Raw genomic sequence first — 16,786 nt, 5'->3', positions numbered from 1 at the left:
GAACTGCACCTGGCCAGCCCGGGAGGACCCCAGCCGGCTGACTCGCCCAAGGATTTAATCTCTCACTCCGGATCTCTTCTTGACTGCTCTGCCCGTTATTGTTATCATTTAATTATCAGTTTGTTTTGTTTTTATTATTTAAAACACACAGACAGACAGACAGACACACACGCACGCACACACACGCGCGAAGGCAGACCCACTCCTCTCGCCGGGACCCTCGCTCCCTCTTGCCCGGCTTCACTCGGCTTCGGCTTCGGTTTCTCTTCGCCCCTCGGCTCCTTCCAGCGGCGCTGCGGCCGCTCGGGGCTCCCGCCGCCGCCGCCGCCGCCGACATCTCGGCGTCCCCCCGAGGAGCCTCCGCGGCGGTGGGGGGAGAGTAGGCGGAGCGGGGAGGGCGGCGGCGGCGGCTGGCCAGGGGCCCGAGTCGCGGCTGCCGGCTCCCCGGCATGGATGGCCGGGACTTCGCTCCGCCGTCGCATCTGCTCTCGGAGCGCGGGAGCCTGGGCCACCGCAGCGCCGCCGCCGCCGCCGCCGCCGCCGCCTCGCGCCTGGCCCCGGCGGGCCCCGCAGTCCAGCACCCGGCTCACTTCCCGCCCGGCAAGTACTTCCAGTCGCCGCTGCCCATGGCCACGCACACAGGTCAGTGTCCTTCCTGCCCACCCAGCCCCAGCCGCGGCGCAGGGCACGAGCGGAGGGAGGGGGCCTTCTTCCAGGTCCCAGATCTCCGGGGAAATCCTAAACAGGAGGCCGAGGAGGCTGCCCGGGCCTCAGCCCGGAGGCCGCCTCTGTGCCAGGGACTTGGCTGCCCTGGATTCTTGGGGTTTCTTAGTCTCAAAGGAATGTGGGGGGGGGCGAATAAAACCACAAGGGTCTGTTTCAAGGTGATCTAAATTTTTTTAATCGAGAAGATTGGTTTAATATGATTTTATTAATTTTTTCCCTCCTATTTCGAAGATTTTAGAGTTTGGAACTTGAAAGCAAATGGGCAAAGATTTTGGTGGCCTCCGAATTTTTTGGCTCAGCCTAATTTTTCTCTGTGCTCCACTGGCCCCGTTATCTGATTCTTCTCCCTACTATTATCTCAAAGAATAGAATAGCCCTTTAGAGCCGGGGTACACTTGGGACTCAGAGGAACAGCCGCAGAAGGAGCTAAAAATAAAGATTCCCTCCTACTTCTCCTCCTCCCTACTCCTCCTCCAAAAGAAAATAAATTCCGTTGAAACCTCTTTTCTGTATTAACATCTTTAAGATATTCTGGTGCTGGGACAAGGAGGCGCTTTCTGGTGGAACAAAACGGCTGTTCTTGGTTGGGGAAGGGGGGGGAGGGAAGGAGCAGCGTCGAACTCAGAGTGGCCTTTTCAGATTAGGGGCAGTTGTGTGCACAGGGTTAGTGTTAATAGGGGCTGCTGGTGTAAGACTAGAAAATCCTGTTTCTATATAAAGCCTTGAAGTGTCAGGGTGAGAATGGGTTTGCAGGGGATGCATTAGCTTTAACAAGTGCCTCTGGTATCCTGCTAAAGACATACAAAGCGTGGCTAGCAAGAGGGCCCGGGGAACTCACAGGCACCCTTTCAAAAAAAAAAAAATCTGTTAGTTAAAGAGGTTTGGGCCTGCAAGAGTTGGGAGGTGGGGGTAAAGGGAGGAGAGCATGACCCTCAGCATCTAGGGATCTGTGGGGTCATTGTGGTCCCAAAGATATCTGGGTGGAATGTGGTTATATTCTGAGTGTGCTTCTTTGAAGACCTCTGCATTTACTATTTTGTCATAGTTGTGAATTTGTTAGAAAGGAAAAAATCGAGCTCTCCACTAGTTTTGTCTTTTGCTGTAAAACTGGGTGTCGGTCCCTTGAGAATATTAGGAGGAAGGTGGAAAGGCAGGGGAGAAACTTGAAAAATTAAATTGAAAAATATCAAAAAGTTTGATTTGATGAGCCTTTATGGAGTTTTTGAATGCACCCTCATCTACATTTGTGTGTGGCCCTGTGACTATTACTGTTCTTAGGAAAATAATCTCCAGACCAGTGTAGTCTGAGATTCCTCCCTCTCCAAATGAATTACATTTAATTTTTTAAAAATAATGTTAAGGTTTAAAAAAATGGGAAAATTTTGCTGTGGAGTTGTCATTATCTAACTATTTATGTCAGAGACAGGGAATTAGATTACTGATGTGTCACCTCTTGTTGGGAAGGGATGCCTGTGGATCTGTAATCAGGTGGTTCAGCCCTTGGATCACACAGGTTGGCTGGGCTTTGTTTACAGTTTTCTTTAAACATGACTCATTTTTTTTTTTTGCTGTTTTAAAAATTCGGCAGTAACAGTTATTATTGCTAACTTGATGAACTGTGAATACTAATAAAATTATATCTGCTTTAATGGGATTACAATTAGTATGTGGATTAAAAAGGATAGCACAGACAAGGCTGGAAGGAAAGTCAGTTGGGAGTGTACTCAAAAAGAAGACTATAAATTTCCTAAAAAGAAAAAACATACACACAAAATTGCATAATTATTAATGAGCTTTTAGCATTTATAACATGAGATCCCCCAAAAGTGCCACTTACAAACACAGAGATCTTGACACTTTCAAACATGCTGTTTTATGTAATTACAACCTATATCTGCAGTTTTTTTTCCATTCAAGTATTTTCTGATCCAAATCTGACCTCTTTTCTTTTTATTTTTATTTTCCGCTCCCCCCCCACCTTTAGATGTAAAACTGAGGAAGAAGAGAAAAATTGGCCTGCAATTGTTGATTTTATATCTCTTCCTCCATCTCTATTTTATTAAATGTCTCTCTCCCTAGTCTCTTAATTCAAGGTGCTCCTTAGGGGATCCCTTGGATGTGGTCAGTACACAGAAAGCAGTAGAACTTTGATCTCTTAGCCTTTAAACCTTTTCTGATCAGTCTAAACTTCTCTCTGAGCAAAGGCCCCTCAAATCCTAGGTGTCTAGGCCTAGAATATGCCTCCCCAAATATTCTAGGTGACTAGAACTCCTTCCCAAACATTCCCGTGCCCTTTAGCCTGGGAAGTAAAATTGAATCAGAAATTAGTGTTAAATAAATTCTTGTTGGGATCCTGACACTGAGTATTTAATTATAATACAGAGACAGGCTGGGGACTGACCACAAACCTAACAACCTTTTCCTACAGATGAGGCTATGTGGAGATGTGCCAATTTTTGAATGAGATCAGATGATTAATGTCTCCCCAACTCCCTCTCACCTCCCATTCCCTTTCATATTCAATATCTCACAGCTTCCATTGGGTCTATGCTCAGCTTGAAACTCATCTTTTTGGTCAATGAGGGTTGTAGGAAAATCTCCCAGGAGGATGAGAGTCAAGGGGTGGAGTGGGGGTGGAAATTGATCCTGCACCCTAGGTAATTGTGTCTCTCAGTGTACTAAATCTTTACCATTTGATCATTTCAAGTCCTCATTTTGAGTATAGATAGCAAAATGATATTCAGAATGGGACAAATCTAGACACTGTACTCCCCAAGCTATTTTGCTTCCTTTACCCTAAACATTCTATTCTTTTTGTCCCCTCCCCCAACAAAAATCACTACTACCACCCCTAAACATCTGGTTCCAATGGAGCCAACCCAGGGGGTTTCCTCAGGGATAAGTTGAAGGCTTCAGAAAGACCAAGAACTCATTTGATCTGAACTCTGTCCTGACCCTCCCCATTCACCCAGTCATTTTCTTCTTTCCCCACTAGTCCAAAGGAAGGTTGAAGAGGGACAAAAACAATTAGAAGATATTTGACTATTTAGAACTTTTGTGATAGAAGACCTTCTCTGGTAAAAACCCTGGACCTAAGGAAGCTGTAAACTGGTCAATATAGACGATTCCATCTGAAAGTGGTTTAAATTCCATTTTTAGCTGATATATGGGATAATATTAATCAGAAGTGAAAGCCACTATACCAGGAGGATGAACTTTTTAAAAACCTAGTCTCATTATATTTGGGCAAAAAATAAATCCAACAATTCAATGTAAATTGCCTTAGACTGCATTAGAAACAATAAAAGGAAGGTTGTCTATATTTTTTTTAAAAGAGGTATTTTCTCCAAAAAATATAGCTTAATGGTAACATTTTTTTCTATAGTACTTTAAAATGCATTCTCTCATTTGATGATCATTACAGTCTTTATGAATCAGGCATTTTACTATATTTTATGAATGAAGAAACTGAAGACCAAATAGGGGAGTTGACTTACCTTAGGTCAAGCCAAGTTAAGTAAGTAGCAGAACTGAGAAAGAGGTATTCTTAACTCCCAGTCTCCTGTGTTCTTTCCACCGTACTATCAAGATCTAAAAAACTAACTTGGTTAAATTTTTCTCTTTTTAGTTGATTGTTAGAATATTATATAGATCATATCTTAGACTTTATTTTTGCCTTTTCCTTCTACCAAGTAAGAAAGTCTGATAAATGAGAACAAGGTAAAATATGTTATTCCTCCTTCTCCCCTCCCCCATTTGTCCAATTGTAAGATGGGTATTAAGATCCAATTGAAGGAGATGAATTCTACGGATCCTTCAAGAAAGCTGCATTTTCACAGCTGTCCATTGTGTCCTGTTCAGTCCAGTTAGATTCCATCGGCACCTGATTGGGTTCTTATTCTCTCTGTAGAATTCTCTTTCTATGGATTTATTTCCCTCAGGAGAGAGCTGCTCTATCCTCTTTTGCATTCAGTGTTTTTGTTTTTTTGGTTTTTTTTTTTTTAATCAGCTGCAGGAGACCTTGATGGGGAAGTCAGGCTCAGAATGTTTTTCCAATTGTTTTTTTTCCCTTAAAATGAAAGTGCTGATAGTTTTATAATCGAGCTGTAGGATTTTATGGTAAAGTGCTGTTATAGTAACCTTGTCACAAAAAGGTGCAATTAAAATGTTTGGTATCATTATTTTTAGTGCAGTGTTAGAATTTGTCTCTAATACAGATGGTCCAGAGTCAAAGCTGTGAAAGCTAGGGGGGTGGGGGGTGGGGGAAGAAAGAGAATCAACAATGAACCAACCCAAGATTTTTCATCAGCCCACTCTGCCTCAAGCAATAGGGATTTCCACATCATGCTGGATTATTTAGTCAGGGGAGATAGTCATATCTTGGGTAAAATTCCAAATATAAATATATATTTACATTTACATATATATGTATTACTTTATGGTGGTGTAGTTTAGCTCTTCTGTCTTCCTTTCTGTGTCTCTTTTCCTTCTTTTTCCTTCTTGGTGCTAAGACAAATTAGAGAAACCAAGCAATTGATTATTTACATAATTTACCTGGAAACTCGAAATTCACCTGGAATTGAGGTTTAAGTTTTTTTGGTTTGTTTGGGAGCAGGAAGTCTGGAGACGGCTAGGGTCTCAGAGGTTACCTAGTCAATGCTTGAGGAGTTAATTTCTACTTTGATTTCTATGTACAGATATAACAGATGATTTTTATTCCTCCTCTTCCTCTGCCTTCCCTTCCCCCATCCTCCTATCCCTTTTCTTTCTCATTTCCTTTGGGTCTAAATGACAATGGACTGGGAAGTCTGATGCTTCCGCAGCTTGGGAGGGGGCTGGTGTCAATGACTGAATCTCACACCAAAAGTCAAAACATGGCATTCCCTCCCCCCACCCTTCCCCTTCTGGGTTTATTTTTTTGGGTAAACTAGTGTGGAGAAATCCATGAATGATGAGAGAAATGGAAACTTCTCAAGTGCTAATAGAGCTTTCAGTAGATTGCGGTTCTCATAAAATTCTGTAAGAAAGATCATTTCCTGGTGTGAAAAGACCCTCATAAAGACCCGCCCCTCTCTTCTTATGTGTTTTTTTTAAAGGGAAAAAAATACATTTTAGTAAATACCTCATTAACTCTCTGACACGGAGGAGTGTTTCTGCAACAGTTACCAACATTAAATAGGTGTGAAAAAGAGTTACTTTTCAAAGGCTGCTTTCCCAAAGAATCCAACCATCTTTCTTTCTCAATGACAAGGAGCAAGAGACATCAAAGCAAATGCAGGGAAAACAGGCAGGAACTGCCAGCCAGGAGCTTGGTGCCCTGAACTGCCAGGCAGAACATTGTTATGCAAGGCTTCGGTGGGTGTTCTCTCTCTCTCTGAAATCAAAGCTCATTTTTGGAATGTGGTTTTTACCAGTGGGGATCGCACTGCCATCATATCTAATTATTTCTATAAGGAGATGCCGAATTTTTCTATAGGAATATCCAGATCACGTGAATAATAAGACAAATTAGGGAGAGAGGCTGAGAGAATCGCTGAGCAAATAGCACATCTCCCCTGGAAAAAAAAAAGGTACACCAGTTATTCTTAGAAATCTCCTTCATCTTGCTGCGAGACAGGGGACAACACAACCAGCATAGGCAGGATGAAATGCATAGGAGGCTGTTAGAATAACATGTATTAAGCTAAAAATACCCCTCAGAAACACACATAAAAAAAGCCAAATCCAACAACAGAATGAGCTAAAAATATTCCAGGCTTTGGCAAAGAGCACAGAGTTAAATAAATTAAGGAGTTAAAGAACCATTCATGGGAGTTAGTTGACTTTCTCTCTTACTGGAACTTGGTTGAAGCTAATAAAAATAATAATTTACTAGCCACCGAGCTTTTCATGAGTTTAAATTTAATTGGTGGGGTTTCTGGAGTTTGTCATTTCTTAGAGATTAGTAGGTTTGTATTGGATGTTGGGGGTGGGAACAGAACACCACTTTGGGCCTGATTGAGAATCAGAATTCATTGTTAGTGGCTTTCCTGAAACCCAGGCCATCAGATTTTCCCCTCACCCCTTCATTTTTGTGGGTGCCTGGTATGAAAAAGGGTGCAGGGGCTGGTCGTAGTAGAAGAAGCAGCTTAGCTCTGGAGTGGGGAAGGAAGGAAAAGAAAGAATAAAAAGTAAAGCGATCATTTTAATTTGATAAATGATGGTACATCTTTAAGAGTGTTTTAATAAGTAAGATACACTTCAGCAAGTTGATAGCATGTACATTGTCAGCTAACACATGTCACTGGAATAGGCTGTAAACATAAATAATGTGAATGTACAGTGTTTTGGATTGTCCTTTCCCTGAAACCCCAGCATTTACTAGCTCTTTTCCCCTTTTGGATGAACTGGGCCAGTGGGGCCTATGGGGCCACTTCCCGGAACACATCATTCTTCCTCCTGCTCAGCATCCTTCTTTGAACCTCCCCCCATCCTCCCAACTTGGCTTCCAGAGAAGAGTTCCAGTGATACTGGTGGTAGAGAAAAATGTGACCTTTTTTCAACCATAGTAGTTTGTAGAACATGATAGAAATGTGATGTTGAAAGGAGTTTGGTGATAATGTTGATCTTTCTGGGAGGGATTCTCTGAGGTAGGATCTCCAAATTACTCAACCAAAATATAAGACATTGATATGTGTGCCTTAAATAAATGACCAATGCCACTATTTAAACTTTCTTCCTGAGCTCTTTGATCTTATGTTTGATTGGTGTATTTTTGTGTTTTTTTTTAATCAGGCAAGAACACATTTTTAAAAATTTTATTTTGTCTGAGAAAAGTTCTCAGTTAATATTCTCAGCTAGTTCTCAAGGATTAAGTGCTCAGAGATCCTTAGATCCAAAGAGGCCTGCTCTGGATGATCATGATGGATTCCTATTTTGTCTTCTCTTCAATTTGGTGTCTCCTCAGCAGCCTTCCAGAAAAACCACCAAGGTTTCTGGACATCTCAAAAAACTACAGTTCCCAGAATGCCTTTGCTTGAATTCCAAGGTCCTGATAGGGATGTGGATCAGGTGGGGGGAAAGTTCATATTGCTTAGGCTAGGAATGCCTGAGAGCTAGTTGAATAGCTCAGCCAGTGCAATCAGACAAACTTGTTTGCTCTAAGCAAGGTGGTACTAATTGATTTAACTCAAGGCTCTTGAATGCTTTCTATCCAATCACTACTTGGGCTAGGTTGAACGGACATTTTGACTCTAGAACCACTAATCACAACTTCAGCATCATATATTAATAGATGCTACCATCAAATACAAAATTCTCCTTCCATCTTAGTATTTAAAGTAGTGATTTCGATATAGGTTTTTTCATATTTCTCTCCCTCTAAGATACAACTACAAAGTAACCAAAAGTATATATATATATATATATATATATATATATATATATATATACTTGCACGCGCGTGCGCGCACACACACACACACACACACACACACACACAGAGACAATAGTAGTTACATATTCAAATATCCAAATGATCTGTTCTACTATTCAAAGTAGTTGCCTTGAGAAACGAGACATCCCAAAGATGATGACTTTTGTTCAAATATTTGTTGAATTTCTCTACGGGAATTTCCTTTTGTGCCGGTTTATAAACCACCTTAGAAAATTAGTTTCATTGTTTTGTAGTCACATTTCATCTCTGATTCAAAATGATATCACTCCATTTTGATAACTTCATTTAATTCACCAGACTTGGTTCCCTAAGATTTCTGTTTCCAAAAATCAAATCCTCCCTCGATGGATTAGGAGTTCCTACCATAAAAGATATTCAAGAGAATCTGCCCTGAGCTCTGAAGGCATTTCCCCATGGTGAAGTCCCAGACTTGTTCTGAACAATAACAACATCAGTGAAATAAGTATCTAAGGTGACTTTTTTTGAAGAATATAGTTCTCAGGTGGAGAACTAAAGTGTATGATTAAAAAACCCCCAACAGTTTAATGGTAGACACATTGTAGAAAAGCTTCAACATGTCCAGGAATCACCCTTTCCAAGCAACTGTAGTGTATACCCTAGAACCTCATGTATCAAAGGAACATTTCCCCCCCAGACTTCCCTTGCCACCATTAACATCTCTAAACCTCATCTCTTCGAGTAAAAAATGTGACATTAAAAACAAAAACAACTGAATAAAATGTGTAGAAATAAAAATAAAGCCTGGAGCTGAAAAGTTCCTGAAATCGAGGTCTACTTGCATGCTTACAACTTCATGCTTAGTTCTAACTTTCTGCCACTCTGACATTTTTATGAGATAATATAGATTTAGATCATGCAAGAATATTTGTCAGTGCATGGGGCCCCTCTCTTTGTTGTAATATATAATACTTTCTACCTTCCATTTCCCTGTTGTAAGTAAGCTGTTCTGGAAAATTTGTCCAAAAGTAGCTGATTGGAGCTGATCAGCCTGTACATCTCATTGGTGGTATGAGATTGTTCAGAACCCCTGTCCCTTAGTTATTATGGTAAATGCTGTACTTCAATCAAGCTCCTGGCCTATGAGACATTAGCTTTTAGTGTCCAAGTAGTGATGTGGACTTGCATCAGCTGGCTATTGCTGCAGCTGTCCTGATGGATTAAATTCCAGATTGGGATCAGCCAGGAAACATTTTTCATTCAGGCCTGGGGTTGGGGGGGGGGGGTAGGAAGGAATAGACAGGTGGGTTGGTTTCCTCTCTGCTCTCCCTTCCCCCTTAGTTCTTCTGCTTATTAAAAAAAAAGTTCAGGCTGTTTTCTTAACATTCTTAGGACTGTATAAGCAGCCCATTTTATTTAACCTTGAGGGGAGAGGATGCAGGGGAGTTAGAGGATCAAGAGGCATGCAATTAATTTGATTCATTCCTGAGCACTGATTGCATTGTACATCCAGCACGACACCATTGCAAAATGTCGATCAATAAAGGTCAATCAAACAATCAATGAATATTTGTTTAGGTCCTACTATGTGCCTGGCTTTGTGTTTTACTGTAGATAAAAAGAAGCAAAAGACAGTCCCTGGTTTTAAGGAATTCAGGTGTTGACATGAAAACAACCATGTATAAAAAATTATCTAAATAATGATTTGCAGATAATCAAAAGAAGGAAATTTATATGGGGCAGTTAGGTGGCAAAGTGGGTAGAACACACCTGGGCCAGGAAGACCTGAGTTCAAATTTGCCCTCAGACATTTAATAATTATCTAGCTGTGTGACCTTGGGCAAGTTGCTTTAAAAAATATTTATTTTCATCCATTTGCACATGCATATTTTCAAGTTACAAAATTTCCCTCCACCTTCCCTTGTCATGCCTCCCCTCAGCAGTGAACAGTCAGATTCTCATTATACATACATATTTTATAAATGTGTTTACATATTAGTATTAATTATTTTTGATATGAAGAATTAGGATTAAGGGAAAGAGATACATAAGAGATAATTTTTATAAAGTGTTCAGATTCTGGAGGGTTGTTTTTTTTTTTGTGGGGGAGTGCTTTGTTTTGCTTTGTTTTTCTTCCTCTGGATGGGGAATATTATACCCCATAACAAGTCTAATACAATTGTCCTAGCTCTCTGAACTGCTGAGAGGAGCTGCTTCCATCAAGTTTGTTTATCTCACAATGTTGTTGTTGTTGTGTACATTGTTCTCTTGGTTCTATTCCCTTCACTGAGCATCTGATCCTGTAAGTCATTCCATGCTTCTCTAGAGTCCAACCTTTCATGATTTCTTATGGAACAATAGTATTCTATAGTATTCATGTACCATAACTTGTTTAGCCATTCCCCAATTGATGAGCAGCCCCTTAATTTCCAATTCTTTGCCATAGAAAAAGGTTTGCTATGAATATTTTGGAACATATAGAACTTTTCCCTTTTTTATAATTTCTTCTGGATATAGACCTAGAATTGGAAATGCTGGGTCAAAGAGTATGAACAGTTTTATTGCTTTTGGGGCATAGTTCCATATTGCTCAATAGAAAGGTTGGATCTGTTCACAATTCCACCAATAAAGCATCAATATCCCAATCCTCCTACAACCTCTCCAACATTGATCATTTTTTGGGCAAATTACTTAACCCCATTGCCTTGCTAAAAAACAAACAAACAAAAAGAAAGAAAGAAATTAGAATTAAGGGGGATCAGGAAAGGCTTTCTGTAGAAGGTGGGATTTTGGCTGGGACTTGAAGGAAACCAGGAGACAGAAATGAAAAGGTAGAGTATTGCAGAAATGGGAGACAGCCAATGAAAATGCCTTCCCTAGGGCCCATCCCTCTATCTAGTTCAGTATCTTGTTTGAGGCAAGCTAGGAAACCAGTGTCACTGATCAAAGAATACATGGGGGCAGAGTAAGGTGTAAGAAGTTTCTAAAGGTTGTTGAGGAGGGGCAGGGAGAGTGTGATGGATTGTGAATGACCTTGAATGCCAAATAAAGAATTTTATATTTTATCCTGGAGATCACAGGAAGTCACTGGATTTTATTGAATAGGAGTTGATGAGGAAAGAGATTCAACCTCTGTTCTGACACTTATCCTAAATTGTTTTTGTGGTTAATTAAGTCATGTGTCTGTGCCTCAGTCCTTCAAGTAGAATGTAAGTTTTTCCAGGTTGGGTACCCATCTCCTCTGTACTTGCCAGCATCCAGCACAGTTCCTCAAGTGTAATCAGAATTGAATACATGTTTATTGAAGGAATTAACAGATGTAGAAGCTAAATAAAAAGACCTTATTAGAGAAGATAAAAGATTAGAAAGATTGGGTATGAAAAGGGTTAGGAGGAAGTAATGAATGAAGAAGACCTGGCAAAAGAATTTTAATTTGATCCTACAGGCAAAAAGAACCATTGTGGGTCAGTTTAGGAGAAGAATATGCTAATAGAAAGCAGTATTTGAATATGATTATTTAAATAGCCTTCTTTCGGATTCAGTTATAGCAAGGAGGTACTAGAATCAGGGGATCTGGAGGACTGTTGAAGTGATCTGAGCGTATAGAACAAGGAGTGGTAGTTGAATGTCAAGAAACCCAAAGAACAAAGAGGTTGGATTTGAAGAGGAAAGAAAGGAACTGAAAATAAGGGCAAGATGGAGGTACTATTTACGGAAATGGAAACCTTGTTTAGGTGAAGAGACAATGAGTTCAAGTTTCATTATAAATCAATACATTTATTTGATGATGTATAAAAACCCAAATATATCTCCATGTGAAAAAAAAGTATAGATGTATAAAATAGCACTCCTATTGACTCACCAATGACACAGATTATGTTTGGACCACACCTATATGTAAAAATAACACATGCATGTAACATGTGCACATATGCATAATTCTATATATGGTATAAAGTATATATAATATATAGACATACATACACCAGTTTTGAATTATATTCTAATACTTTAGATGGGTTTTGTTCATCCTAAATTGAATTAGGCTAAAGTTAGGCTGCCCAGTGATTCAACTTTGGAGTTAAAATGCAACAGGCCAATTGTGGACCATAAAGTGCAATAAAGAAAACTTTAATAATAAGAGGAAATTTTTAAAATGCAACTTCTAAAAGGGATATATTCTCTTTCTGTCACCATAGCTAAGTTATGAACTTAGGTATATCCTCTAACACCAATTCCCACTTGTTTGAGTTTTTTTTTATATTTCAGATAGCAAGGAAGCCTTCTCCTTAAGCCAAACACCCAGCATGTTCTTGCCTTACGGGTGATTGGGTAGGATTGCTAAAGAAAGACAGAGAGGAAGGAGATAGACATGAATGGAAAAAGAAGAAAAAGCTCTGACCATACCAGCCCCTTCCCTAGGGCCCATCCCTCTATCTAGTTCAGTAAATATCAAAATATCTAACACCTGCTACTTTTTTTTCCATTTTCTATTGCTTTATCTTCTCATATTTAACACTGTTCAAAAAAATAGTTTTGCTGATACTTTTGATTTTATATACCCCTCCTCTTTTCCCTCTCCTAATTAAACCTTCCATTATATTAAAGAAAAACAGTTAGGCACCAACAATGGGTACAAAGACCATTTCTGACAGTATATTCAACATTCTTCCCTTGTAGTTAGTTTCCTATCTCTCTGACAAAACAATTGTAATCGCCTTCTAACTGTTCTCTGAATGTTAGCTTTTTCCTCTGCTCTCTCCAATCCTTCCAGTATTCAGCCACCACTTTAATCTTCCTTAAGTATGACATATCATTACATTCCTTAAAACCCTCCAACTTTTTAAACTCCATGTTCCTCCCCCCCCATTGTCTACTGGATTATATTTAAATTCATTGAAATTCAAGGCCATCTAAACTATCAAATATAATGACCTCCCTCTACTCTTATACTGAACTCTGTTCTAATCAAACTGATCTACTCATGGTTCCCTGAAACATGATCTCCAACAGGTTCCTCCCAGGAGTAAAATTCAATGACATTTTCATCTTCCTTGGCTCTTTGTGCTTTTGCTTACAATCTTACTCCTACTTGGAATGTCTGACCCTTTATCTTCACCTATGGAAATCCTACCCACAATTGTGTATTGTGGAGGAATCCAATTGGGACTATAATGTGTCAAAACAATTTATCATTAAAAACTGAAAAAGCAATTCCAACATTTGAGGCCCAACCTAAATCCCTCATAGAGTCCTTCTTGTATGGATTGGTTGTTGAATCACTAGTTGTTTTATGAGAAAGGTCACGGCCAGTTACCTATCATCAGCTGCTGACTCTTCCTCAGTGCTGTAACCAAAGTCTAACAACTATTTTCTGCCAGGATGGCATTTATAAGTTTTTTCTGATGATGTCTTCTCCACAGAATAAGAGTTAAACTCAGTCCTCTCAAATGTCTCTTCAGACTCCCTTTTTCCATGACAATTAATTCACTTCATCCTTGAAGAAAGGATCTTCTCTAAGTGCCTCATACAGAGTCTCTTGGCTATGATAGCTAACTATTTCTACATGACAGTTAAACTAACCCCCAATAATATATTTTCACATAAAGACATAACTATATCTTTATTTTCTATAGGGAAGGTAATTTAAACTACCATTTTTCCCCATGCCCAAAATGTTTCAGTCCCTTTAAAATCATTGGGTTATATCAATTTGGCATTATTATCATATATGATAAATACATAACAGTGAAAATCATTACTAAGATATATAAATATAAATACATGTAATATGATATATATATAGATATACATATATAATATGTTTCAACAGTACATGCAAGGAGAAAAATGCAGCAGGAACAATAATGCATACATAATACTACATGTTTTGGTGTAACAAACAATAGAAATAACTCATTGAATAATGAAATAGGCAATCCATGCAAAATATATAAGCCAAGCAATGTTAGATATACTCCCTTTTTCCATGACAATTAATTCACTTCATCCTTGAAGAAAGGATCTTCTCTATGTGCCTCATACAGAGTCTCTTGGCTATGATAGCTAACTATTTCTACATGACAGTTAAACTAACCCCCAATATATTTTCACATAAAGACATAACTATATCTGTATTTTCTATAGGGAAGGTAATTTAAACTACCATTTTTCCCCATGCCCAAAATGTTTCAGTCCCTTTAAAATCATTGGGTTATATCAATTTGGCATTATTATCATATATGATAAATACATAACAGTGAAAATCATTACTAAGATATATATAAATATAAATACATGTAATATGATATATAATATGTTTCAACAGTACATGCAAGGAGAAAAATGCAGCAGGAACAATAATACATACATAATACTGCATGTTTTGGTGTAACAAACAATAGAAATAACTCATTGAATAATGAAATAGGCAATCCATGCAAAATATATAAGCCAAGCAATGTTAGATATACTTCCTTTTTGTGACATCTTATCTACAATATGAGGGGCTTAACCAGGTGACCTCCAAAGTTCCTTTCAGGTCTGTTTTCCTGTGATACTACAGGTATTCTGTTCTATAATCACTAGATTGTATTGAATTTCCATATATATATATATATATAGTACATATGTGTACATATATGTCTATATATAGAAATATATGTAAACACATACATATATATTCCTTTCTTTTCTCAACCCCTCTGGTCTCATAGGCTTCAAAGGCACTAAAGTTTATTATGGCTTTACAATTTATTGACAAAATAAAAAATACGAAGTCATTTAAATATTTTAATAATATATCATCTATGACTTGAGAAAGATCACAGCCTTTTACTATGATCTACAAATGCTAGCTCTGCCATAGATACTGAAACCATAGTTTAAGAATTTACTTCTCTTAGAATGGCATATTCTCTTAAGAATTCTCTTCAGGATATTCTCTCCACAGTATAGCTTCTTTACAGCCAAGTTCTCTAAAAATCCTTCTTCAAATTCACCCAGTCTTTCAGACTTTCTTCTGTTCCCTTAAACCATCTCTCTTGAGTCACAATAATTAGCTTCTTTCAGAAAGATAGTTAAACTTTCTCTCCCTTCACAGTCTACTCCCTTTTAAAGAAAAAGTAATAGTATCCAAAGTCTCTTTGAGAAATATTTAATGCTGGGGGGCTTATTTTACCCTGTGACCAGTAATTTTTCAGTCCCTGAAAAATCATTTGGGGAATGTCAAATCTATAGTAATAGTATATCTCCAAAGTATGTCAATACTTGCACTAAGCAACATTTGCAAAAGTAACATAATAGATATATAATAGCAATACATATATAATAGCATAAGGGAATTAAAAAACATGTATCAATAAAGCACAAACAATAACCCAATGCATGATGAACATGTAATTAATACAATATACATAAATACATTGGTTGCAATTATATAGCAGCAGTAAATATAATTCATCAGGAATTGCATCTGCCTATGTGAGTAACCACCATTTTTCCTGCAACATAGTAAATTAGTTTAGTCAGAGGTCAGATGGTTCTAGTTTTTTTAACCTACTTTCCTTTTTGTGTGTATATATATATCTGAAATTGTTTATGTTATAGGTTGATTCTCTTCAGTTTTATAGACTGCCTTTTCCCCCCCAATAGTCTCTATAGGTGAGGTTCTTTAGAGGAAAGATGGTGCCACTGGACCCCTCCTTCCCCCAAATTTGTCTTAAATGGATCCTCTTCATTTCTAGGCAAAGGTACTGGAACTGGTAAAATGGTCAGCTTTTGGAGTGGGGTTGGGGTAGGAGAGATACTCCATAGCAATATAAGAGACACTATTATAGAGGTGTGAATGGGCTTTGATCTGCAAAGGTAGGATGAAATCATACATCTTTGGAAATATTTGCCAGATCCTAGGGGCAATTTAGATTGGAAGGAAGAGAAAAGCACAATAGTAGAGTGAAAAACTTATCATGTCTGGAGTCAAATCCTTGTTCTTCCATTTCCAACTAGTATGACTTTGGGCAAGTGGGTTTTTTTCTTTTCTTTTTTAATTTATTTAAGTCAATGGGGTTAAGTAACTTGCCCAAGGTCACTCAGCTAGGCAATTATTAAGTGTCTGAGGACAGATTTGAACTCAGATCCTCCTGACTCCAGGGCTGGTGCTCTATCCACTGCACCATCTAGCTGCCCCATAGGCAAGTGGTTTTACAACTTTCCTGATCTGTAAAAGGAGAGGGCTAGGTTATATGACTTCTGAGATACTTTCATTTCTAAATTTATAATTTTATGAACTTGTATCAGAAACAGGTTTCTTCTTCCTCAGTCTCCCTTTCATCTCCAAATTCTTATCTTTAAAATAAGGTCTTCCACTTAATGCCCCTAAAACCAATAGCACTGAGCTTCTCAGAGGACCTTGTCTTGGGATAAGTTTGTCCTTACTATATTTTCTTTACACATTCTAGTCATAGCTAGGTGGCAGTTGCCTGACAAACAGTGTACAAATGCACTCTCTTTTCCTCTCTTCTCCTTTCCTATCATTTCCTTTTTTATCTCCCTCTCAACTCCTTTTCTTCTGCCTCTCCTCTTCTACCCCTTCTCTCTTTACTTTCCTTAAAATAAATACTTTGAGAGGAGCATTGGAGAAACAAAGAATCATAGAATTTAGAAGTG

The 16,786-nt window shown here is 38.6% G+C and overlaps 1 protein-coding gene across 2 annotated transcripts in view; it reads left to right on the top strand.

The window, feature by feature from the left end:
- The first annotated feature begins 449 nt into the window (after window positions 1-449).
- BAHCC1 (BAH domain and coiled-coil containing 1) overlaps window positions 450-16,786 on the top strand; it is a 151,140-nt gene continuing 134,803 nt past the window's right edge. For both annotated transcript variants that reach the window (XM_074224931.1, XM_074224930.1), the window contains exon 1: window positions 450-642. In XM_074224931.1, the coding sequence (XP_074081032.1) occupies window positions 450-642 (193 nt within the window). The remainder of the gene's footprint in view (window positions 643-16,786) is intronic.

Source organism: Macrotis lagotis, chromosome 2 (assembly GCF_037893015.1).
Source record: "Macrotis lagotis isolate mMagLag1 chromosome 2, bilby.v1.9.chrom.fasta, whole genome shotgun sequence".
NCBI lineage: Eukaryota > Metazoa > Chordata > Mammalia > Peramelemorphia > Peramelidae > Macrotis > Macrotis lagotis.
The sequence above is the reverse complement of the archived record's forward strand: the minus strand, read 5'-3'. Positions and strand labels throughout refer to the sequence as shown.